The sequence below is a fragment of the Pagrus pagrus genome, assembly GCF_965226575.1.
Source record: "Pagrus pagrus genome assembly, chromosome: 7".
Lineage (NCBI taxonomy): Eukaryota > Metazoa > Chordata > Actinopteri > Spariformes > Sparidae > Pagrus > Pagrus pagrus.
In genome coordinates this window covers 19,046,944-19,074,638 of record NC_140191.1, presented here as the reverse complement: position 1 = coordinate 19,074,638, position 27,695 = coordinate 19,046,944, and the positions used below count along the sequence as shown (strand labels likewise).

The 27,695-nt window shown below is 39.6% G+C and overlaps 1 protein-coding gene across 2 annotated transcripts in view; it reads right to left on the bottom strand.

Moving 5' to 3' along the window:
- col14a1a (collagen, type XIV, alpha 1a) overlaps positions 1–27,695 on the bottom strand; it is a 133,478-nt gene that overhangs the window by 12,337 nt on the left and 93,446 nt on the right. For both annotated transcript variants that reach the window (XM_084357692.1, XM_084357691.1), the window contains exons 35-42: positions 25,138–25,215; positions 24,240–24,326; positions 19,238–19,291; positions 16,821–16,916; positions 16,151–16,204; positions 8,775–8,828; positions 3,455–3,508; positions 3,267–3,338 (exon numbers count right to left, since the gene is read on the bottom strand). In XM_084357692.1, coding sequence (XP_084213818.1) covers positions 3,267–3,338; positions 3,455–3,508; positions 8,775–8,828; positions 16,151–16,204; positions 16,821–16,916; positions 19,238–19,291; positions 24,240–24,326; positions 25,138–25,215 — 549 coding nt within the window. The remainder of the gene's footprint in view (positions 1–3,266; positions 3,339–3,454; positions 3,509–8,774; positions 8,829–16,150; positions 16,205–16,820; positions 16,917–19,237; positions 19,292–24,239; positions 24,327–25,137; positions 25,216–27,695) is intronic.

Below are 27,695 nucleotides of genomic sequence, written 5' to 3'. Positions count from 1 at the left end.
GCTCTCCATCTCTCTCTCTTCCTTTATGCCTCTTCAACACACACACACACACACACACACACACACACACACACACACACACACACACACACACTTGCTCCTATGATCTAACAGCTGATATAACTAAATTTTGACAGTGTGTGCAGGTTCTTTGTGTCCTCCAGGCAACACATGCAAAAGTCCCAAAGCTTGGTTGCCCACAAACAGGGAGCAATTTCTGTGCCTTGGATGAGATTTGCTTTCTGCCAATGCCAACGCTTTAATGCACACAGACGAATAATCTGATCACAACGCACACGCTCACAAAAACTTGCCAAGCACATAAAGCCTGTGAATGCATATCACAGTATAACGCATTGTAATCCAGAGGCAAATAAAAGACAAATATTTCCTGGCTGCAGAGCCGTGTGCTGATATGATAAATATCAGTTTGATGCTGTTACAGCTTTTGAATAAAAGCTTGTTTGTCTTGGGGGGAACATGTCCTTGACCAGCGACTGACTGGCTGGATGTGTGTTTGTGTGAGAGTGGGTTGGTGATAGAGAATGTGTATGTGTGCAGGCCTGGCATATCACATGCATATTATATTGCAGATGACAGAAAGCCTGTGCCAACATTCGACATAGCTGTTGAACTGGAGTGCAGATCTCCACAATAAAAGTCCTCTTCTGGACCTCCTCTGTGTGTCTGTCTGGATCTCCTGAGTCATCCTGGGCACATAAATGTCTCCCGTCTTATCAGGGTGACATAAGAAGACCAAATCAAACTGTGTGGGAGCCAAAACAAGTATCTAAGCTTTAAAAAGACTGGATTACGTATCATAAAAGTCTGATTTCTTTTATTATTTTATCAAAACTATCTTCCCACAATGGCCTGTATGTGCAGAGTGTTTCCAAAGGACAGAGTCGATGTTTTTTCACTCAAAATGTTTTACAGTTCATCCACAGAGGGAAGTACGTTCAGTTCCTCTTCGATGTGGACTGATAAAACAGTCACAAGAAGATTGTTGCTTTTTCTCTTTCGTAACTGGCAAAGACAAGGCATGTTGCTCCCAAGTCAAGCAAGATAAATTAGAAAACCCTCAGGTGGTTCAGTCACTGGAAACAAGATTCAGAAACAGTATTTTGTTTAGGTCAGACACACACACACTCAGACTCACTGACAGACACACAGAGGTATGTGAAGCAGGTAAACAAGCAACATCTGTCACTTTACGCCTACTTGAAACTGACAACTTGGACTAGTTGACCGGAGATTCTCATACAGATGTGTGCTTTGCAAGCACCTGACAATAAACTACAAAAATCTTTCATTCTGTTCTGTATTATACAGTTTTATGAATATTGATCTTGATGGATAAAGCACAACATTTCCAGATGAATCACATCATTCTTAAAAAACAGAACAGTTTTGTGTTTCACATTAGATGTGAGGACATTAGCTCAAGATATTGTAAAAAGTGCAGTTACTCTGTATCTTTACACCCTTAAATGGTCTAAATCCTGTGTCCTTTTCTCAGTGCAGAAGTGCGCTAACTTTTGTGTCCACCTCAAAAAACTGTCGAGACAGACTTCCATGTCTTGAGGTCGTTTGTTACGTGGTGGAGCAAAATGTTTAAGTTCCCTGCAGATTTAAATGACTGCTTTTTCAGATAAAAAAACACTTGTTTAGGAAGAAAAATATTCTCTTGCAGCAGGAGCCTGGCTAAGGGTTGCAGGGGGCAGAACAGGGATGGAATCAGCAATTTGTTGTCGAGCTAAAGTTTGAAACTAAAAGTTTAAGATGTTTTTATAGATTATGGCTCAGGAAAGTTAAATCAGATTTTCTGTTTTGTTTGCGTGCATGTGTTACATTAATATGGGGTGGTTCTTCTATGCGAGCAAGAGGAGACAGATGTGATCTCTCACAGTTTTTCTGTATATGTGTGTGTGTGTGTGTGTGTGTGTGTGTGTGTGTGTGTGAGAGAGGGAGAGAGTGTCAGTAAGTGATTTATAGCTCTTCCTCTCTGAGCCAAACTTTGCTGCTGGCCTGCAGAGCTGACCCGAGACTAGATTAGCTGTCACCGACATCACAGTATCATCTGTTCCTGTTAGCATTACACAAAGTTTGGAACCCAACATCTTCTCCTCCGCATCCTTTTCTGTGCTTGTGTTGTGTCACCTACACATCTTTCTTCTTCTTCTGCAGTGTCTGACAGTCTGTCTAACTCTCAAACTTATTATCATACTGTTATTCTTTAAAATTTCACCTCATGAGATAAGTGTAGGACGATTTGTCTATGGAATATTCTAAAAACATCGCTCCTATTAGCAAAACTAACTTGGCACTGGTACATTTGTTATTGTGAAGAGTGTGTCCAATACTAACAGGCTGTTTCCAGTTAGCATGAAAGGGATCACAAAGTGGATCAGGACAAAAAGGGGAGAAAAACAAACAACTTGTGAAGCATGAGCTCCCCGTCAGCGTTTGAACCAAACTACTATTTTATTTATATGTGAACAAATCTGTAACTTATGTTTGCAGCTCTGAAATGTTGCTCTCCTGTTGATTTAGAGAGGCATAATGTGAGAAAAACATCGAAAGGGGAGAAATCAGAGAGGGAGGAGGAGGAAGTAGTGGAGAGTTCATGTCATCCTTGTTTCATTATTAATTTGGTTAAATCATGTCAAACTTTCCTCAGTAGAGGGATAATACGTGTGACTAGTTTGCAGGAACAGGGCAAACCAAACATGCATTCAAAGTTTCCTAGCCTTGTTTATATGAAGATCACTGAGGTTTAGATCATAGTGTTACTATGTTACAAGCAAAACTATTTTCCCAGCATGCACAGTTAATAATCTGTTGCATGTATATCAATAGAGTGTTCTTGTATCACTAGTTTAGTATCATCTTCTTCACAACAAAAGAAGAAAAGCGTCAACAATTCCAATCTGAGTTTTTCCTCACCGCCGATTACTTTCTTTTTTATCTTTAAGTCCTTACTCTGAACAACGATATTCTTAACACGGAGCATCAGAAAGTTTTCTTGGATGCTCCTTCTCTGCCATAAGCTCCTCCACGTACCTACTCTGTCCACTGCTACAGTCTACTACCATAGCCTACTCTGTTGCACCCCTCTTCATACATACAGGGAGATTTATCTGGAGGGTGTAGGCTTAATCAGTAATGGGTATACTTGTTTGGCAAGAGCTTGATGTAAAATACGTTCATTTGTATGTAAAAGTCCCGTGCTCCTGCCTCAACAAACATGAAACGTTTTCACTCACAGGAAGTCCTTGATCTCCTTGGGACCCTGCTGACCCACCAGGTCCTGAAGCTCCTGGTGCCCCCGGGGTTCCCTAAATGGAAGACAATAAGAAGAGATGGAGAAGAAAGATGACAGGAAGCAGAAGGTTCAGTCAGTTCCTGTATCAGGGACAAAATGGTGCTGAGAATAAGAAGAAATAAGACTTACGACGGGTCCAGGAGGTCCTTGTCGCCCAAGTGGTCCAACATTACCTGGCAGACCCTGAAAGATGTATATGGACACTCACTGTATTAATTGTTAGGCGCACTTTCATAAATTTAGATTGAAATTTGTTTCACACAAGCCTCTACTAAATGGCCTGAGGAATTTCCTGCAGGTCTGCAGACTAAACTGCCAGTAGCAATGTTATTTTCTCATACAATTAACATACTGATGGAAACCAAACTCATAGCTGTAGCATCTGTTACGCCTAGTGGGAGCTGTTCAACCTCTGTCTATAGTCTGCCAACAACTGCCTCCAATAGAGTCTTTATGTTTGGTTTTTACTTTTAGACAGACAGAACACAGGTGCAATCTTGCTGACTTTTGGCTTTTTCACAATCTGTATTTTAGTTTCCTCGAGGTGTTTAAAACCATCTCATTTAATGTCGTCTCCATCGTGCTGTGGTTTGAAGAGAACACACTCACACCTACTGTGTAAGAACTCTGTAGGTCTGTTTTTGTTAATGTATGACATATAATAACATGACATTTAATAGCATGATGATGGCTTTCTTGTAGCTCAGTATTTATGGGTCATTCAAATCGAACTAATTTGGTGATATTAATACATATTTTGGAAGCTGAATTTCTGGAAAACAGCTTAACCTGAGGTTCAGCTGATCCTTTCATTTTAGCTTGGATGTCTGAAGTTACTTTGTGGTCACACGGAGCTTGATGCCCTTTCAACATGGGCACTCTTCTTATACTGTCTAACTTTGACGAAAGAAGAAAATGCATATAAAATTGAGAACCACACAGCTGAGAACACAGCATACTAGTTATTGAATTAAATTAGGGCTGTCAAGTTATTAAAAAAATGATCTTATAATAATAATCTTATAATTTATAGTTATTTAATCTGAATTAAACACATATATTAGTGGTTTTGAAACTGAGGGGTCCTCAAGTGGGTTGTAGGGGTCCCCAGCCAAACAAGGAATATAATATTTGAACTTCTATCACATTTTTTGAAGGTGGTACAACAAAAAAAGACACTAGAAAGACACTGAGTAGAGCACATACCTCCGCTAAGGCCCAACGTCCCCCTTTAATTCAGTCAAGCCTCAATAGCCTTGAATCGATAACATGAATCACTTTAAACTTTAAACCACCCATAACTGCTTAACCATAATTTAAGATTAACAGATCTAGAATCCCCATCAAATTGTATTCACTCACAGATACCAGCCACCAGAATACACCAGATTTTTTTCATGAAGATCCATGAATTATTCACTTAGAAATTTTTAAAAATGGGGTTTACTCTGATCCGTCCTCCATCCAATCTATGTGGAAATCAGTACAGTAGTTTTTGTGTAATCCTGCTGACAACCAACCAACAAACAACATGGTTGCTCACGGTAGCATCAGGGGCTGTGCTAGGTCTGACCACGGAGCTGCTACATTAAGTGGCTTTGCGTTGAGGTGACATTTCAGGCTTGAAAAACTACAATGAAACAAAAATGAATGCAGAACTTGCACTCCTCTCAACAGCACCATCTTTTTTTCCCATCCTGTTTATAAAGCTATTGTTGATGGTTGCCATATTCAGTGACATAACGGGTCAACGTGCGTCATAGAGTGTGATTAATCAGCATACATTTTTGTAACCTGTTATTTTTCTACAATTATTCAATTAAAATTAAAATGTAATTTAACAACAAAAATGTGTAGGTTGAATTACTTTAGGATTTATTCAGGCCGTGTCTCGCTTCTACAGTTTTTCTAATCCCATTTAGTAACACAAAGAGGACAGCACATGTTGGAGTAGGAAATTCCCTCAGGGAGTTACATCCTAAAATGCTCCCCAAAACAGCTAAAGCATCAAGCTCAGTTAAATTCTCGCAGGGATCTTTACTTTCCAAATAACAATACCAAAACCAAGTGTTCTTCTTCTGTTACTCTGAAAAGCTGAGCCAGTGTGTGACACCAGAAGGCTCTCTGCGAGAGTCACTCCGGTGTCACACAGTAAATGCGCGCCCGGGAAAACCCACTAATGAGACTCTGGAGGCTTTAGTTCCTCCCAGTATTCAAGTCTCACGGTATCACACGCTTTCTACTTTGAAATCCTTTCAAACTGAGCAGTAACACATCTGGAATAAGAAAAATCACCATCTTAAGACAGAAAAAAGTTACAGAATATCACACTGTGAAGCAAACGAGCATTGGATGTGACTTTGAGACAAGAGTCAGCCTGGTGTCGCACTATAAACACTCCCAATATTGGCTGTATTAAGATCCACACGTAATCAAACTTTTCTGTTTGAGAAATAAGAAATTCATCCTCCTGCCTTCTCTCACAGGAGTCAGGCTCATGAAAATGTATCACTGCTGCAACAGGTTTACAGACTGACCTATAGTCGAAGAAACTTTGGTGAGGCTAATCGAATTCAGAATTTTGTATGCATACTGAAATGCCACCAAACAAACTGCAGGTGCTTTCTGCGTAACCTCTATTAACAAGATTCAAACTTTTTATTTATTTTAACTTTCTGTGTGAGGCTGTGAGGTGAGCTTGGGTGTGTGGGTAAAATTTTGATGAGAGCTGCACCTCCTCTGTGTTGGATAATTTACAAGTCATCAGTGTATCTTAAATTATAAAGTTGTGGGCCAAATTGATGGATATGACAGATTGTTTTTATGAGCCTGTATCGTGGGGGAAGACAATAGATCTCCTCAGTTTGGAGTTAAAATAAAAAGTTCAGTAATACAAGCATCAATGACAAAATAAATATTTATAGCACTTCTTGTTCCATTTCACTGCAGTATAAGACAAATAGTATTTGTGAAGTACCCAGGAGATAGTTGCTATGGTGCTTCTGCAGTAAAGTTTTGGCCAGACTTGTGTTTCTTTTTTGCACAAAGCCAGGCTTTTTTTGGGCTCTTTTACACCTCACAAAAAGTTTGGTACAGTGTGTATGCCCAGAGGACTTGTGTGATGTTGATAAGTTGTACTGCGACTCAAAAAGGACAATGTGCCTTCCCTAAATCCGATGATTCAGACTAGTTGCAGGAATTGATATTCATTTTTAAAAGCTGCTTCTTGCTCATAATTACTGTTCAATTTGCCATATTCTACTTTCTATATCGCTGTCAAAGGAGTAGTGATAGCAGAAATTGCTGTTGCATTGATAACCTCTTGTGAATTGATTCTTATCAGTATTCACTGCGTCCCCTTCCCAACTGCTTTCAATGCATCTGCTTTAAAAAAAAAAAAAAGTTCAGCCTGAGCTACACTGCTGGAAACATCAGAGTGTGACGCTGCAGAATAAAAGCACTAACTCACGATGTTTCCTCCTTTCCTGTATGGAAACTACATTATAATTAGCTCTTTGTAATTCTACAAACATAACCATTGTGGAGCTCTTTTTCTAACACGCACAAATATAAACTACAAAACAGATCTGTAGCATTTCGATGAAATAGGGATGTGGGAGGCCTGCCATAATCAGTACTGCAAAATGGGATTTCTCTCCCAATTTATAGCAGCTTAAAGTGCTCCTTGATTAGTAATTCTGCATGATTACACTCAGCAATTACATTAATAAACATGCACTGTATTCTGTGAGCGTGGCTGTGTTACAATTCTAAAATCTGACGAGGACTGGATTTACTGAACTACTGAACAGGGCTTTGTAAATTGTGTAATAAAAATAAACCTGAAGTCAACAACAGGTGGGCACTTTTTCCTTTAAAATCGGATTGACTGGGTTGGCACTGACAGATGGTGTTTACCAGAGAATAACAAAAGCATCTTGGAACGACAAAACCCCGCTAACACCTACAAGGAGCTCAAGTGCGTAGATAATGGTTCAACAAGGAAAGGCTCGCCACTTGAAAGAAATGCGGCAAAAATCTATTTATATTCTAAACAAAAATAAAATCTCTGATGAAGAAATGTTCCTCTGACTGAATACCAGTATTTCATTTTTAACCCTGGAACTTTTAGTATTTCAGCATTTTTTGTTTCATACCTCCAATCACTATACGCTTGAAAAGAGTTGAACAAATGTTGCTAACATAGAGGTCAAACTTTCATCCAACTCTTAAATTTGAGAGTTTTCCTGGTCAATCAAATATAATGTTCTTTTAGCTCTTTTGTAGCCGTTAGAGGAACTATACCTTAATTACTGCATTGGTTTCAGCACTGTGGTCGCTGTCACTTGATGCATACAGTATGTCAGGCCTATTCAGCTACTCTAGAGGGGCCAGATTGGATAAAAAAGTGAAGTGCGAGGAAAGCAAAGAAGAGTTAAGTTAAAAATACATTTATTCCAACTGGAAATAAACGATCAGATTAAGCGTTTACATGGTTATTAGCTACTAATATACTCCTATTGAATGAATTATAAAAGGTTTACACTGCAGCTCTCAATCCAACTGAAGGAGGTGGTTACATGAGGCATTTTTACTCTGATTGGTGTATTATTTTGATTATTAGTGAAATAGTAGGGTCCATGTAAACGCTGCTAGTTGTTGTTGTTATTGGCACCTTTAATTACTCCAAACCAGAATATGGGTAAGTGCTTTCCTTGTTAAAAGTTCATGAACTCCAATCCAAGCTGGGACTGTGAGAAGAAACTCCAGCCAATGCACAAGTGTCCTGAAGGAAACCAAATGACAAGCCAGCAAACTACACATGGCTTCTTCTGTAAACTAGCACTGAGGGGCTGAGCGTCCGGACGCCTGTCAGCCAACAAAGAGACAGCAGATGGATTATGTGTGGAGTCTTTCACCTCACCAGGAGCTCGGCCAGGACCAAACTCTTCTGTTATCATATTACATATTTGGATAAAACCTCCTCTTTCTGTTTGCTGACACATTAAGCTCTGGCTGCGTTACTGTTTTGGTATTTACAACCCAGTTGGGTATTGTAAGGCCTGATTTCTCTGTCAGCATCAACTACAGCCAGCTGCTATCACAGAGCCTTTATGAATGGGATCGCATCTATTGTGAATATTGTGTTCAAAAGCTGCGTAGGCTATACTGTGCTACATTCTTGGAGAAGACTTGAACAGTTTTTATGAAGAGACATAAAACCAAACAGGCAAACACAGCTGGACATGATACAGTACACAGCTGGAAAAGTACTGCTAATATTTTCTCATGAGAGTTGAAGTACTACTGTGTGTATCTTTTGTGTTGTCCATCTTTTAGATATAGTATGCATCACAAAAATCATTATACTACACTGTATATCCCCAAAAACTACTAAGTACACCGTGTAACAGTAACCAGTAGAGGTAATGTAAGTGTAGTATCTTACCCTTGCTCCTGGGGGGCCGTCTCTACCAGGGGAGCCCGGGTTTCCAGGAACACCCTAAACAAAACATAAACAAGCAGGTTTGAACCACCATCACAACACTGACCGTGCTTCACATACAGTACTGCACATCACTGTTCATTTAGTAAAGATATAAAATGAAGAAAAGCAGCATTAGAACTGCCAAAGTGAATTTTATGTGACGGCAGTTGAAAATAAATTCATGTTTCTCTCAGTCATGACAACCATTTGTTCAGATCAGGTGTCAGGGATGTCTTTTTTCCTAATAATAATTAAACTACATACACACATTCAAAGTGTAAACATACCGTGACGTCACCTGTTGGTTTGTGGACTATCGTTTTGAGTAATGGCTGACGCCATCTTGGTTTATTGGTGCCAGAAGGGACCATATTCGGATGAGAGAGTGGAGCTATGGTAGTGGGTCATGCCCTACAGCATTCCCTGCTTAAGCATTTATTTTTTTCACTTTTCTCTCAATGGTACCATAATTTAGAAAATAAAAACATCATACTGTGCTAAGAAGACTTTAATAATTTAACCAACAAACTCATTATGGAGCTGTTTACTGAGGTAATAAATAGAAATAAAATAAAAGTGAGAAATAGGATAATTTTCTCATAATGTTATATTCAATCAGACTTCTTTTCTAAACCAGTGGAGTCTCGCCCTGCTGGCTAAAAAAATGCAGGTTTAGGGTTTCACTTTTCAGACCTGACAGCTCTGTCCATATTTTATACAGTCAATGATTCAACCAGAGGTCAAAACAGATTAGGGTTTCCTGTCTTGTTTAACGATGCTTTGACAACAGTGAACATTAATTTGATTGGTGGAAAGAACGAAACCTCTAACCCTTAGGGTACAGATGACTCTCTCCACCAGCAGGCCACCCTGTCGTGCTCCATCTCCTGCCCCATTTCCCCTTCATCCACCTCTTTGCAGGTCAACGCACACAGCAGATTCCAAAATACAGTCATGGATTAAGTGTTGAGGTGATTTATCTCTACACTTCAGCATTAGTGGAGAGCTCATAAAACAGGACAGTTAACACTGTTAAGGGTTCAACAAATTACAGGACAGGGGTCGCAGAGGACGGGCCTCGTATGATTAATGATGTGCTGTTGTTTAGATGTTGGCTGATGTGCAATCTCCCAAGATCTCAGCAATAACAGCTCTCCTGCCGCTTTCACACATGCGCCTACAAACTCCAAAACACACACACGCAAGGAGCAGGGACTCAGCCAGTGCAGCTGCAGTTAGAGGGTATTTCAATTGTTCTTGTTTGAATAAACAAAATTTAAAGATAAAACATTACACGCTAAAATGACTGGATAAAAAGGATCAGAAGATTTGTTATCTAAAACCTTTTGAGCAGTATGCAAACAGTTAGGGACTTTAAGCAGTGACGGTGGAGGGACAGCTAGCCCGTAGTCGTCCCCTCCACCGTCACTGCTTCAAGTCTCTATCAATAAATGTTTAACACACTATAATGCTGTTATAAGTGGCGATAAGTACATTTTAAAATATTCATCAATGTGCTTGCCAACAATTATAACACATCTGATCAGTTTTAATCATTCTGAAATATTAAGTATTTATTATTAAAAGTTAATTAATGCTTTAAAAAAAACAAACATTGTAAGATTTATTGGGTGATTGCAATCAAACAATCTGTGCGATATCAGATTAATGATTTTATTTGCCCATTTTATTGCTTTTAATAGCTTTTATTGCTGTTCACCTTTTATTGCCATTTCATTTCTGTTTTAACATTTATTGCTTTTAATAAATTGTACTGCTTCATAACTTTAATTGCTTTTAGACCCTTTGTTGCTATTATACTCTGTTTTCATATTTATATACCTTATATGTATTCATTTACTGTTTTCTACAATGGAGCCTCCCAGCAAAAGAATTTCACACAAATACACGCACACTCCTGTACAGTCTCTCAAGCAGGACTTGAGAATAATGAGCAGAAAGGCCAAAGGATTCAAGTGCACAAGTGACTCTGATTAAACTCGTTAGCCTTGGGATTGCTTTACTGCAGAACACAAACACACACACACAAACACGCACATACACACAGCTGTGAGTTTTCTTGAGTCCTATAGATTAAGTGAGAGTGAGACAGGAGGCTAAGAGGGGCAACTACATACATCTGCAGAAGATCTTAAGTATGAGGCAAAGTCTGAGTTATTATCACACACACACACACACACACACACACACACACACACTGTGTTCCTCTTGCAGACAAAACAAAAAATATTACTTGATAACACACACTGACAAACAAAATGAAACTTGAGTGAGATTAGAAAGAGGCACGAGCACACATGAACACAAACACACACTGTGTGTTTGCTATTCATTGCAGCCGCGTTTTTCACTGTCAAATTGAAACAGAGGTGGAGGGGACGCTGATGACAAGGTTATACTGTATTTACTGCAGCGAGGGAGAAAGAGAGAGAGAGGGGGACAGAGAGAGAGAGAGAGAGAGAGAGAGAGAGAGAGAGAGAGAAGGAAAAGAAGAAGAAACAGGAAAAGGGAAGGAGAGAGCGAGAGACGTAATTGATGTTTTAGAGAAGTGATATTCTCTGTGGTCCCTCGTATATTACAACAGGGCCCTGGAAGCTACAATATTCCCCCACTGAGCCACACACATGCTCACACACACACAAACACACACCCATTTATATTCCTCCCTTTGACAAAACACATTATTACCCGGTAACATAGTGCGGCACTGGGCAGCACTGCCAGCTTTTATTAATAGGACTATGCAGGCAGAGAGGGGGCGAGATAGTGCTGCATCAGGAAGTGTTGCAGCTCTCGTTGAGCTGGTTCAGAGACTAGTTGTTTCTTTCCTCCCAAGAAGAGGTTATTGCTTTTTCTATTCTTCTGAGAAAAACTGTGCAGAAAATTAAACAGGTGTGCTAGAAATTTGCTAGAAATTCTGAAACATTTCCAATCAGCGGCTGAATTCTTGTCTCATCAATTCACAACTCCCTCAACAAAAGAAACTGATTCAAGCAATTTTCTGTGCCAGACAACAGAGGATAAAATGGAAAAAAAAATCCTGAAAGAACAAAGTAGTCATCAGGCACATGATTATCAGCAACAGCCTTACAATAAAATGTCTTTACAGCTGCCAAAAAACTGTTTATTTATCTGCAACAGCACTACAATGAACACCTGTCCAATGCACTACTGTAATTACCATCACTGTCAAATGTAGTCACATCACTAGCACACAAAACACACAAAAGTTTACACAAAAGATTTTGAGAATACTAAGTAACTAATCTGCATTACTGCCCAGCCATTAAATCTAGCCTCAAATGTTAACAAAACTGAGTAAGTATAAAGTGAGACCTCGATGTCTTATGGTCTATGTGCTATTTAACTAATGTGAAAGTATCAAAACACAAAAAACACAAGACACAGAAACTGTGACCTTAAACCAGCGGTCAGGACAGCCGTAAGGTTATAATGTCATAATGATAAAGTCGCTGGGAGAGACGAAGTGGAAACATGGTGGGCAGTGCCTGCTCAGGCCTGTGACTGCTGACCAAGAAACAAGTATCAGATAAAAAATGTGTTTTTTAAGGATGAAAGCATATAAACATTTTCTACCAAGATAAAAGTATGAAGCTGAAAATGAGCATACTATGGGACCTTTATCAAAGATAAAATGCAGCCCCATCCTTAGGCATCTAAGATTTGATTTATTAAAGACGACCATTAGAAGGTGACCATCCCATCAAAGTACAGTGTGCTGTGACGGCAGATCAATGCATCAGTTCAAAATGATCTGTGATCGGCAGATGGGAGCAGTGACTGTAACAAGTTGTGCTCTGGCGTGGAAAAGAAAATAATAGCATTCTTTAAGGCTGTCTGCGGGAGCTGTCTCTCAAAATCAAAAATGTTGCACTGTCAGCTCCATATGGAGAGCCTGACTGAGGCAAAATCTGGTTGTAATGAATTCAAAATGAGTTTATCCACTTGTCCAATGAAATTTCTTATCCCTATACATATCACTGTTGTAGTAGCTCATCACAGGATGCGAGAGGAAAATACATTTAATAGGTTGTCATCATAGTGCTTGTAAAGACAGAAGAGGAAAAGAAAAGCTCTCACAAAAAAGAGATCAGGACCTCCTAGGGATTTTAGGTGCCAACTCCTGACATAAACATTGCCATAATACATATTAAATAAATGAGTATACTTTTTCATTTCTAAAAATCTACCAGGACTTTCAAAAATCCATTATAGGCCAAACTTGAGCTAAAAGTCAGATTGGTTAGCACCTCTGTGACATCCTCTAGTGAATCTGGGCTCAGAGCCAGAACACAATCCACCATCTTATCTAATTTGCTCAGATCCTCAGAAACATGGCGATGACCAACACTAGCTGATGCACCTTAAAAATTCTGTGAGTTTAAAAGGGTTCCTGCTCACATCAAACCTCCGTGGAGTTTCTAAAGGAAAAAAAATCCATCTAGAAAAGGTGGCCAGGTGACAATTTTAGTTCATGAGCTTGATGAAAGCAAAAGTATTTGTCGGACAGATGTGCACTATCTCTACGGCAGTGCTACATCAGGATCTAGTTTCACTCTGTGTGACTGAGACGGAGCGGAAAGAGCTTTTAGGGGTGTTGGCTCCCACGTTTTCCACTTTAATCACTTAAAGTCAATTCATCAAAATAAAAGTCTTGTGACATCTACAACAAATTACAAGAAAGTAGTAAGGAAACATGTGCACAATATCTGTTTCTGCGCTCTTGATTTAAGCTCTAAAGGACATTTTGATGATCAAACCCGGTGATAACAAGGTAATGGGCCAAGCCACTAAAACTGATTGAGATGAATTAATATTATCTGGCAGGGAGCACTCTGCAACATAGTAAGCCAAGGCATATTTCATGTACTAGTGTTGTTAAAAGTAAGACTGCCTTATGAGATATACTGCAGCTCAGTCTTCACAGAGCCATCCCCTATTAGTCTGTGCTGTTATTTATTATTCTAATGAGCATTTACAATTCATAGTTAAGTGTATTTTGCTGTGTATTATACAGTCCCTTGTGAACTGCAGTAGGTTTTTTTCACACTTAATCATGTTACCTCAATGACACCTTTAATATTTAACTCAGTAGTCTAGTGGGAATAAACAAGCACAGATTAAAAGCCCAAAACACACACTCATGGTAAACTCTCACAGGTGTTTTCACTTCAATAGCCTGATAAGATCTCCTCTCAGGGCTGTGTGTGGATGTGTGTGTGTGTGTGTGTATAGACTGAGCTTGATTGACCCTCTTGATACGCCTGTGATGGTGGGATGATTTACACAAAAAAAATGGTAGCTTGTGTTTGATGACGTTACATAATTCCCAGCATAGCTCTACTCAACGTCAACCTGAGCAGACGAGTGATTAAGCAGAATAACTAACAGATGTGAGGGTGTGAAGGATTGAGGCAGGCCAAAGCTACTGTTTGAAACAGCAACAAGCGTGTTTTGCCAGCAGTGAAATGTGTCAAGAAAGATGTTTTTATAGAGATGTATTAAAAATCCCGACAAGATTATTTAAAAAAAAGCACCAAAAAAAACAGACATGTGCAATAACAAAGTCTTCCTTGAACACTTAAGATTTCTCCTGAGTTAGTAAAAACACTGGCTCCCAGTAAAACACCATTAAATTAGCTCACTGTTACCTCTGGTTGGTTCACTGCCCAGTAATGGAGATGCTGGTAATGATTTTTCACATCTCGATGATTCAATTAGACAGCTCTGTGTCTGTGTCCACATGCATGTGCGTGTGTGTGTGTGTGTGTGTGAGCAACAAAACATGCAGGCACGCATGCACACACGCACGCACACACACACACACACACACACACACACACACACACACACACACACACACACACACACATACACACACAGTGCTACATGAACCTCATCTATATATTCCCTTATCTCCTCCCTCTCCTGATCTATCACTATTTCATTAACACAGATATGACACTGTGCAATATTTTAGCTGCATGTGAAAGTTTTGATTAAGATAAGATTCATATCTACTGTGTATCTATGTTAATCTATAATTCTTTTTTTCTTTGGATGCAATGAGTAGTAAGCCTGATACAAAATGAAAGCGGTCGCAGCAGAGCCAAAATGCAGTAAAAACAGATTTGGTTTCAAATAGACTATGAATATTTTTGGTGTAAGCTAGCCTATAAATATGTTGAATTTCAGTGAAAACAGCCTCTGCACTCAGAAACAACCAACTAGACAAATATATCAACTGAAATCTAGCTGATGATATAGCTTGGGCAGCCTAGCCTGGCTTAATTTACTTACTGATTTTGATCTCTAAATACAAAATATCTATTTTAAGGAAATGGCATCCTGGTTATTTATTTGGTTATTTTCCATGAGTAAAATAAACATTTTGTTTGTACAAGTTGATACTGCATTTTCCTCTTGCTTTTCCCTGAAGAGTAATCAAAGTCAAAGAACGTTTTTTGCATTTTCAGTGTAGGCCTTTTATTCATAGGTGCTGTGGGAATGGTTTCTTTTCATTGAATAATCAGCCTAAAAAGGTATTAAGGCATTACTAGCTTTTTGTCGAGCAGACTGAAAATGTCAACCTTCTTTCTTAACCGCGCTGCTTCTGTAGATACTGCTCTTTGCCTTTAGGACAGTACGGATGAATAAATGAATGAATTTGCCATTCTATGGCACCCCCACATATTTATTATTTATAAACAAGTCAACCAACACATTTCCATGTCAGAAGCTTAGCTAGCTGCAGCAGAATAATAAGTATTTTTTTTCCCACAGTGTTCGCCTCAAAAATTAGTCCACATGAAGAAAAAAGCATTTTCAGCAGCAGTTCTTTTGTAAAATCAATTACATAAATAACCTCTTTTACAAAGAAATTTATTTAGAAAAAATTATGTGTATTTTGAAATAAAGAGAAGAGAGTCAAATGATCATGAAAATGGGTTGAAGTTACAGAAACATGCCTTCATAGGGCACCAGGTCTAATTTTTGTGAGCCTGCAGGGCCTGTGGCACCTCAGTGATAATGGATGTAGCACTCATTTGTATTCTCCAAACATACGCACAGAGGAGAACAATTTATAAACAGTCACAAACACAAACACGCGCACACACAGCTGGGTTTGCTTAGCTTATTTAGCCAAGATGAAAACAGAGGGAGAAATCACTGCATGTGAGGCAGATTGCAAAATAGTTGCCCCTCTGGGTTCTCCCTTACGATGTTGTCACCCGACACACACTTCACCTCAGTGTCTAACTATTATGTCAGATTTCTGGTAAATGTTGTCTTACCATTTGTCCGGCTGGACCGATCGCTCCTCTCTCTCCCTTCTCTCCAGCAGCACCCTGTAAAACAAACAATATCACTATATCTCAGCTGACCAGTGGTCACACCGATAGCCACCAAAGGAGTGGGAAAACCAACATGAGTTATCTTAATAAGATGCTGGGCCTCCACAGAACCGCTTCAGTGTGCTGTGGACAAGATCCTTTGAGTGTCTGGGACTCTACTTGAGTTTACTCTATTTGAGACATATGTCAACATTAGTCAGTTTATAGCAGCAGGTGGTTGACAGTCTGTTTCTAATTGCACACATTTTGTGACCTTACTGGGGACAGGTGGGAGCGAAATGACAAACAGCACAAGTTTTATGACAATGTTTCCATTGTAATTTAATGTAGCGGTGACACTTGGGAATAACAGAAGTTTTCTTTCCTGTAACAGTTTAATCTCTAAAGAAAGTTTTTCTTCTGGACGTTTTGTCACAAACATATTCCACCTCAACATTAGAGCCACAGTTGTTGAATGTGAGAGGGAGAGTTAAACAGCAGTTGAAGAGCTAAATTATGCTTACAGTATGTTAATGATGAGATTATCATGTAATTATGGAAATTTCCAAGATGTGACACTTTATACTGCCTTTTAGTATGCACACAAAAGCACACACAAGCAAAGTCTTACCGGGGGCCCTTGAATAGAGAGCCCACTGGGTCCTTGAGGACCAGGCGGTCCTGAGGGTCCTGGAGGGCCAATCTCTCCCACTGGCCCCTGAGGTCCCTGTGAAAACAAAACAATAGATTTCAGTGTTTCAAGGCACATTTGTGAGCAATATGGGCAAGAAATCCTTTACAAGTCCCATTACCAATTGAGCAAACTCCAAATGAAGATCACGTGATGTGCTCAAAAACTCCAAAGCCAACACCCACTAACGTCTGACAAGTGTTTATAAGCTCCAGCTTTTACGGCAGTCATGGAAACATGACACCCAGATTGACACGACGCTTGTCCGGCACAATGCTATAACGTACAATGTCATGCTTGTATCCCCTGAGTTAACTGCCCATTTCCTACAAAGCAGCATCTACTCAACACATACAACGTCCATCAAGTTAAAGCTACAAAATCAGGTCAACATCATCACCACATGCCTGGGGGGTCTTTTTCTACCATGATGAGATCTACTACAGGAAACAGAATTAGACACCTGTACTTTCATAGCTAATCAGGTTGTACCAGTGTGGCGGTTTATTTGAGCCATGTGTACGAGCTGCAGACAGGTTTCCTGCAGTGGAAGTCAGAAAAGAGGAATTCCTGCAGACCGCCGCTGTTTGGCAGCATTTGTGGCTCGTTGGCTCAGCAGCAGTGGTCACCAAAGTGATCTTCACTCTGGTTGTATTTATTGTTTTACTGTTCAGTTACTGGCTTCATGTCTTTCTTATCCATGCAAACAATCAAAAGGAACTTTGGATCAAATTTACTTGAATGGAGTGAGAAAAAAATAAACAGAGGACTGAAATGTGTTATGTCTCACCAAACAATAAATATCAAACTACGTGAAGGGATGAATACATTTTCAGATGACTGAAATCTAAATGACTTGAAGGTTTATTTTAATAACTGCACTGTTTATTTTCCCATTAATCAAAGCTTACACTGTAACAAGTAACACATCTAAGCTGATCATTGAGACTGAAAACAATGAATTGACGAAGGAACTGGTCTCACACAGCAGAATAATCCGACTATTCAGATAAACTTGGCTGCAGCTGCTCAAGTGTGATCTGGCAGGCGTGCATTAATATATAAGTGTGTACTGTACAGTATGTGTGTGCCAGCAGGACAGAAAACCACATCTTACTCCAAGACCAACACAATTACACTCATCAAATATAACACACATGGCCTGTTCTGAAAAAGCTCTGCGTGAGTTTGATCCTGTCTTTGTTTCATTATTGGGAATTTAAAGTGAGTTTCTAGTTCTGGGTGGGCCGCTTCATTCACTGCGCTCGATACACCGTCACTCAGCAAAGTAAAAAATGGGACATATGGTTGAGATAATCAACCTTATTATTTTGATTGACAGCCCTGCGTGCCTGAGCAGAAGTGGCAGGACCCCCTGATGCTTCTTTCAAAGAATAAAAACTTGAAAACACATTTTCCTCCATCTAAGATTCAATTACAATCATGAGAACTGTGTATTGGTATTGAGGAATTTCCAACAGTGTCAGGCCTCGTACTGAATGCCACAGCTGGATTGTTTGTCACAGTTTGGAACAGCCAATCGCAAAACTATAGCAGATGCAAACTCAACAGCCAATCATTCATCATTAGTCCAAGACAGGATTTGTTGGATTCATGTCTATTAAAGACAGAATGGTAACAGTGCTGGAAGACCGACGCCAAGTCTGAGAGATGCTTTCCAAAATGACCACTTCACTCAGCCCAAGGGTGCCTCACATCCAGTCTGAAGGGCTGAGTGGGCCGCTGTTGAAAAGCCTCTTTGTTAGTGAGTTACTTCACACGCCTAACTTCTTCCTTTTTATCCTCTAATCTGGAAGGGAGGTGTCCCTGGAGGTAGAGGTGTGGACCAGCATGTTCAGTTTGTCAGTGAAATGTATTACAAACAAAAGTCAAGTCTGCTATTGTGGGCTCTCTATGGAGGAATAGGCGAGGGAGGTGTATTTGCTTCTACTTGCAAAGAGATCCTTCCTCTTTTGCCTCATGTACAGTTTAATCTGACTGAACTTTGAAACATGAAATCATCCAATGTGCAGCCAGATCGAGACAGGGTTGGGCTTTAGCTTTCATCAAAGAAATATTGATTTTCTGAGGTTCAAGGTCAGTTTGTTCATCCATAAAATTGCAGAAATGATGCTAGCTTCCCCAGTTTGTTCTCACAACCATGCCCGTGATATTGCCTGTCCCTGCTGTACATCACTCCAGTCTGACCAGCTCATTACTGGTAACTACTGTGATGCTTCTTCTCCCGAGTTGGAAACAAGTAACTCAACCACATGACAGATGCAAATAGATGCTATCTGAGACTTTCTATGTGATGAGGAATAAATGATCTCTGAAATTAAGTGCATTTTACAAACCGTCACTCCCGACTCTCCTCTGTCTCCTCTGGCTCCCCTTATGCCTGGGCCACCCTGAAACGCAAACCAAACACACATTATAAAATCAGCACATAATAAGTGATTGCAAATTGTGCACCTATGAAGAGGATAATGGCTGAACCACACGGCTCTGCAAAAATATTTATCCATCAGACTTCTTTTAAGTGAGGAAATCTGAGTTCATTTTTAAAAATCTAATAAAACTTGAAGTCTTTGATATGAATGGATTATGAATTTGATGGACAGAGGCCAACGCTGATCTGTGCTGTAAACTGCTCCTCTGAGATCGACACTTTATTACGCTGCATCTGCGAGTAACAGGAGTCTAGCGCTGTAAACCTCGGCCTGACCCCTCTAGCCCAGAGGTTTATCCGAGACTGAACCACACACATCTGCTAATCATTGGCCCATTTGGGATACATCCTCTTCCTGTGTTTGCTTAAATAGGTCTCTCATGGGAACGAGGGGGCGACTAGGTAGTTCCTATTTAGCCAGAGGGGACAGGAGGGATGGTTGCAAGAAAATGAGAGGAGACACACAGATGTGGGAAAGCAAGAGGTCAGTCCTAATGGAATCATCATATGTGTCTCTATACCAGATTCTCGATCATATTATGTAATACCTGTGTCATTAAATCTTTCTCTCAATTTAAACCAATGAAAAATGTTTTTAACACAAGTTTGAGGTTGTCTGTTTGCTTTACCAGGACTCAGGGCTCATTAGCTCCCACTTTTTTAGAAGATTAATTTAAACAGCTTGCAGTATTCATTAGGCCCCATGTCCATATTTTTGTTTTCTGTGCCAAGTGTGGTTTTTAAATTGTCCCCAATGAGGAGAAAAAGCACTCCGACTTTTTATTAGTGCTCTGAGCGTGTCTTCTTGATAATCTCTGAAATTTTTAGAAAGGCGTCGGGGTGTCTACCTTTTCAGGGAACCAATCACATATTAGATGGGGCCAGGGTCATCCTGATAGCCTTATCAAGGAAACAGAGGAGAATCGCTTTCTGGCTGCATCTGCCTGTGCTAAGATTTATGATATGTCAGACAGAAACTATCCTAACAGAGACAGAAAACCCCAATTGTGGGAACAGATCACCCAGACAATGAATGTTGCTGGTGAGTGTTGTGCTTTTGTCACCCTTTGCGATGTAATCTGTGTCTACCACCAGTGTATTAACTGAAGATATGGGTTATTTAGGGTCAATTGAAGGAAGGGTGCACCAGGATAATCATGTGTTTAACTCTGGGAATTTCTTAGGTATGTTTGGTTCATGGGGATCTTCCTTGGTTAAATTCTTGGCTACTCTTATACAGTAGTATCAATGTTTCCCTTAATCCTCCTAAACCAACATGCACTTCACAGATGCTTCATCACAGCGCTCCTCAGTGCCCTGCTAGCACTCTCTGTCACAAAAAAAAACGCTATATGGACACGAGCCCTTAATCAGTTTAACAGGATGGTTGAGACCTGCTTCCACTTCTGTTAAAGGAGAGATCTTTCAAGTCTATCTTAATAAGAAACTCATGTGCCCATGTGTACTGTATGTTCTGATCTATACTGGCCATGAGACCATTGAGTGACCTGCTACAATGTAAAAGGGAAGGGGCAAAATCTTCAGTCCTTGTGCAAAAATAATTCAATCAAATCTAATGATGCTTCAATAATTTGAGTCAGGCAAATCAAGTGGGTATCCTCCAACGTTACCGTCTTTCCTGGATAGTGTTTTCTTTGCTGTGGAGTAAAACTTTGTGGTGGACGAACAAAGGTTTGCTGGCAACAATAAACCTTCAGACGGCAGCCAGGACAAAGATACCCACGCAACCCTGATATAACTTTCAGCCAGACTGAAATGCATTTTTGCACAGAGAGCATCCATAAACAGGGGAGTGATGATGGGAAATGCTGCTTAAAGGCCAGAGTGAAGAGGAGGAAGAACTACAGCAAACAAACAACTCTCAAATGGTATGTGAGAATTTAAATTAGTAGACTTATAAAACACAGAGGCTATCCTTTAAATTCTCTATATGGCGGCAGAGCAGCAAAATTTTACTTCAGCCAAGGAATCGAAGCAGGATACTTTTGATTCAAAGGCAGTGATTGTAAAGTCATGCCACAAAAAAAGCACATGTGCAATTGAAAATGATTGATTATGTTCATCAATTTAGCAATTTGTCTCTGCAAGTTATTTTAAATGGATTTTTGCAAACAATGTGAGCCCATGACTTGTTCGAGGTCGGGCGAAACCTGCAGAGAAACTGAAATTAGCTTCCAACAGCAACAATACAAATAATTGCATTTGGATTTTTCACGGGCCTTTAATGGTGACAGAAAAAAAGTACACCACCGCTATTATCAACTGAGCAATTTGACGCTGAAGACAAATTTACATTTTTTAAACAACACTTGGATCTCAAACAGCATGGGCACAATTCAATTTTCACAAATGGAGATGGCAGGCAGCGCATGTTTTCCTTAATGTCAGATTGATTGCTGACTGATGTTCAGTATTGAGCTGAGCCTGTGCCAAATCAGGCAGCACAGATTGCAATTCAGCTGGGGCAATCAATATTATTTCAAACATGACTCGAAGATTTACAAAACTGAAGAGGCCTGCTGCTGTGCGAGACAGGAAAAGACGCGCGCCTGACAGTGAAAACAAACACAGAAATTACTGTGAGCAGGAAAAGCACAACAATGTTTCGAGTGATGATAGTGCGAGATCAGATATAATTCAGATTGACGAAATACTGTCTTGCCTGTGTAGGTACGAATTTTATGACGAAGATTACATATATCCTGTTTGATACCAGGACTTAACTTTTGTAAAACTCTTTTTACTGGCAGTTTTCTGTCTATTTAGTCACTGCTGCAGGTATCCCCATAGGTCCAGGTATTCATTTAGCTTTCTTCACACTCCTGAGCAGCAGAGCAGCACACTCTGTACACAGCCACTGTTTGCAGTAAAACTCTCTGTTTTGACAGTCTGTTAGGATTCTGAAAGTTTTCCTGTCTGTTGGAAGATTGTCCTCCACAGGGGATACAATACATTTATTGTGTTAACAACCATTATGATGTGCTAACAAGGGGAATGGTACTGCCTTTTCTTCCTTCCTAAAAAGCCCACTGAATGTAGCGTGCAGTTTTAGCACAAAAGTGGCCATGATTTCACCATTAAACCATTTATCCACGCCCATATGCTGCAGTTAAAATGTGATTTAAGAAGCCCATTTAATGCCGGAGAGAGAAACAGACAGAGACAGAGAGACAGACGCAGGCACAGGGAGGCATTAGGAGATAATAATAAAAAAAGAAAAAAAGACAGAAGAAGAAGAGCCTCAGGCATGTGGAGTAGAGGTAAAGGAGAAAACAGAGTAAGGATGAAACAGAACGATGAAAGGTAGAAAGCTATACAGTACTACTATTGATCTCCAGTGAATGAGAGAGGACAAAAGAGATGAAAGCGACAGAAGTAAATGCAAAATTTGTCTTCAGCTTGAGCTCACTGAGAATGTATCTTCCATTAGAAAAAAGTGAAATAGTGATTGCACATTTGCATGGTTTAGCCAACGATGACCTCTAGTATATGTTTCTTCGAATACCGAAATGATGAAACATTTAAGAGGCAAAGAGACAAAAACAAAGAGACATAGAAAACTAGAAAGGAGAGCTGTGGCCTGTGGACATAACCCCACAGATGAGTAAGTGGCTCTGGCTCGTTGGACAGGGATGAAAACTGGGGGGGATTGTAATCGGCTGTGATAAATGGAATCGCCATATAATTACTTTTTCAAACTATACTGCTGTTGATCCACACCTCTCTCATGCCCTCTGTACCCACCAGCGGAGACAAAGAGAGAGAAGAAAATGAGAGAAAACGAAGGAGATACAGATATGGGGGGAAAGAGAAGAGAAAAGGAATGAAAAATGCATAGTGGGCGATAGAGAAAAAAAGAGGAAAAGAGAAAAAAAAGAGAGAATATAAAGAAAAGTCTCTGGCTGTAAATGAGCTCATTTACTTGCTCTCATCTCTCAGCCACTATCAGTTTTTACCTGCTTCTACTGTGTGAGAGGAATACAGCTTCTCCACAAGCTTCTCTCTTTCAACATATTGCCACAACAATGAGAACGGCCAAAGATTTGTAATTCTACATTTCACAGCTTTGATAAAAAAAAAAAATTAACTTGGAAACAGGATATCATTTAATTAAGAGACTGACTGTGTATTGACAGTAAATAAATTGTGTACAGACTGATGAATGCACTTTGGCATCTTTCAACTGAAAAAGTTGTTTTGGGATTGTATTGATGTGTGTGACTAAATTTGTCCCTTGAGGAAAGAATTAAACACTTTAACTGAGCTGCTTTACATTGGTATATTTCCCTTATGTTCAATTCCACAAAAGGAAATTAACTTTTTTTACCGTAGCTATAAAAAAAAAAACAGTCAGTGGTTGTTTGACTTTGAAACAGGGCAGCAGCGTTCACTATTAGGAGTCCAAACACTTTCTTCGAGAATCAATACAAACTTTTTAATGAGGGTATAGACCACACTTTTTCCCTTGAAGGGCCAAAACTCAAATGTAATGGTGGGCCACGAGACAAAAGAAAACACCTATTGCATTGTATTGTATTATTAAGATCTAATTGACCTAGGATCCAAATCTCACTTAACTGGCTGACTTCCTGCACAAAGGGTCACTCTGTCCCCTCTGCTCAGATTATGAAAAATAATTTGGAATATTTATAGAAAAAAATGCCCTCACAAATCATGAACAACAATTAATATCAGATTTTTAAATATTTCAGGTAGAAATTTCAGTAGAAACATCTGGCAGGCCAAATCAGACCTGATGATGAACCACCTTTGGCCCGCCTGCCCCATTTTTGGCAGCCCTATCCAAGACAGTCAAGGTGAATGAGTGAAATAACAGCATATATAAGACACAGAAGAGAGAAATGAAAGAGTGAGTGAGTTCTTACAGGGGGTCCAGAAGGTCCCGGAGGTCCTTTGCTGTCCTGGGAGCAGGTACAGGCGTGAGGCATGGAAGAGCACTGCTCCTCAACTCTCTGAAAACCGACACAGAAATACATAGTGTGTACAGTGCACCTGGTCTGTTTTCAGGCACGACATGAGCAGCATCATTAAAAACTTCACCTGTATAAACCTAGAGCTTGCCAGCAAGAAAGATAACAACAGTAAAACATGCTAATCACTTGCCAACTTGTCTCCCTAGATCATGTCTTTGACTCCCATCTGTCTGAGTTTAAATTTGTGGTGCAAAACAATCAGCGTTTGCTTCGTCCCCTTGACTACTGATGGACTGTTTTATCAACACAGGGATGTTCCTAATATTCCCTCAGTTTTCCGACCTTTCTGCCAATAAAAGCTAGACAAAAGTATCCCAAAAAATGACTTTATTGTATTCCATCTGGTTGCAAATGTGAGGGGACCTAATCAACCACTAACTCAGATTGTCTGTTTGTTGCAAGGGTATGTTTAATTCCTGGGGTGTTAATTAATAATCAGTATTTGTATACAGGCTCAGGCTTGACTTGCACTGTTTATGTGAGGCACAGACAAAATTGTGCTTTCTCGAGGTGCATACAATTACCCACCTAACCACAGGCACTATTAACAGTGGCGTTTCTTTGCCAGTGCTTATAGCCATTCATCAAGATTCCAAGTAATTTGGCTTTAATTCTGGTTTCTATCATAACTCAATTTGATCGCGACCACAATTATCACTCTCATTATCGAAGGCTATAGTAATCAGAGCCTTAGACTACTGCGCACTCAGAGAGGAGAGGCGGAAAATGATGTATTACAGTGTGTGAACATGTGTGTGTCCGAGTGTATATGCATGTGTTAGTTTCTTACCAATGCTGGCAGCTCGCAACATTTATCTCTGCTGGCCCAGGATGTGCTGCAGATGATGTCAAACATCTGGAGCTGGAACTGTAAACGTACACATGCATGAGTACACTTATAGTACACAAAAAAAACTCATATAACTCATTTCAAAATGCAGACGTAAAACAGAGGTGACGTTACAAATGGAACACAATAACCATGGTATTTTGTAATTATGTTGTTTAGTGGCGTTTCTGTGTTGATAAGAAACAAGAACAGGAGACAGTTTGGCTGCTTACGAGCTCTAATGACCAGCTAGAAAAGTGCTGCAAGATAGATTCATGAAGTCTGGCTGATGTGTGGAGGCTCCACCAGTCTTAAACTATAGACTGGGCTATAAATTAGATCATGGGCTTGCGTCTTACTCATTTCTAATATTTATCATAGCGAGTGAAGAAACAGCCAGCTGAGATATAGTTTTTATTTTATTTAAAGTAGTAAGAATAGTTTCTTGTATCAACATTTTTTAACGTTTCATTACCCTCACCTTCAACAAAGCTTAATACATGTACAGTGTATATCACAGACACGACTTTAAACTATGGAAAACAGTTTTTGGCTGAATGATTGTGAAGATAAATACTTACAGACATAAACACACGTGTTTTTTTCTCTGCTACTGTTTCTGTTGACTGTTTGTTATTGTTTGGGTTTTTTTCTATAGTGATTTCCTGTTTAATTTGTAGATCATAATTCCAATTCCCACTTCCTGTCTTTGTCTCTTTTCTCCTCTTCACCTGTGTTTCATTATTTCATTAGTTAGTCCTTGTGTATATAGTCCATGTGTTTTCCCTCACTTGTTTGGTGTCACAGTGTTGTCACAGCGTCTCTTTCTATGTTGCATGTGTCCCCTGTGTTTCAACTCTGTTCCCTGGCCCTCTCCTCTCCTTGTGTTTTTACTGCATTTGCAGCCTGTGTCCTCATGTTATCCTGGTTTGCACTAGTTAAATTCTTTTGTTCTTGGATTATTCCTGTTTTGTTACCAGCTTTTATTGCCTGGCTTGTGTTTTGGGGATGTCAGCTTTATTTAATAAAGCTTCCTATTGTTTTTCTGACTAACTGCAGTGGTCTCTTGTGTTTGGGTCCTTTTGGTCCAAAGCACACCACAGTTACATAATTATTCTTATTTAATTATTAGATTTATAAAGAGCAAATGCTGATTGGCTAAGGAATGCTTGTTCATGAGTGCAGGTATCGAAAAAACAGGAGCTCTTTGGATCCAAAGACTTATCAGGAAGCCAGAAAAAGAGAGAGGATAGACTTGTACTTAGCTTTGTGTTCAATAAGTCATAACCAAAACATAAAAGGGCACACTGCTTTGCAAAAATTAAAACACCTTTAATAAATGGGCTGAGCGCCTACATGATTCAACCCTATTTATACCACAGCAAAGCACAAGACTAACCACTCTCTTTATTGTGTTTCATAATTAAAGAAGTGTTCTGTATGAAACATTGTTACTGGTTTGCAGAGGTTTCATTACCTAATGTTTACATAGACAGACAGGACCCTGGTGGGTTGTTCCAGGACTTAAAACGAGCCACTGTAGTCATCTCTGTCAAATGTCATATCTAAAACACCATAAATAGTCCAAGTTAATAGGAAAATGTATGGAAATGACTATAAAGTGAAAGCCTGCCCTGCAGCTTGTGTGAAATAGTCTTATCCTAGTAATTATAGTCCTTCTATTACAGCACCACAGGGGGGTCTTAGACTTAAAAGAGCGGGCAGTCTCAGTCAAACGGGAACTAATGCTGAGACCCAAAAGATACAGACTCACTCTGATCTTTTTGAGGATTTTAACCCAGATTCATAGGAATGCTCGGCTGGCTGATTGAATTCTTCAGAAAAAGGTCACGACCGTCGTTACATGATTTAATATTGTCACGCTGATGTGCTGTCACTTTTGTAATCCTCTAAATAAACTCATCACCTGAGCTGTCATTATTAATGGGCACAACACTCTCAACTCGAGAGTCTCTAGATAATAAATGTCACTTGTTGTGGAGCCTGAAACAAAGAAGGTCTTTAACTTAAGTGTTCAGTTCTGGCCAAGTGAAAGTAGAGACATTAAAAAAAGAAAGAAAATGATTTGTATTCTTGACATTCAAAGCCAAACTTAAGCTTCCATTATGGGCCCATTTTCTAAAAGATTACTTTCTAAAGACTTTTCCAAACATGACAGGAACGACATAATTTTGAAACAACAACCATCCTCTTTACTGGCCAATAAAGAACAATTTGCTGGTAAGTCGAGAAATGTCATTTTTTAAATTTATTTTCCTTCAAACCTTTTAATGCAGCATTTTCCAGCTGATGATTTTCCTTGGAGCAGCTAAGAAGTCTACATTTACTCAGCGCAGCGTGCGGTATTCCCAGAGCCCAGGATATCACACCTTCCCCCTGCCTGTGTGTGCCAAACGTTCTTTGAGTGCTTGGCTACTTAATGGATAGTGCACAGCTAACAAAGTACATATAAAAAACACTGTGGACATTTCCAGGAGTGACTCATTTAAATGGTTTTG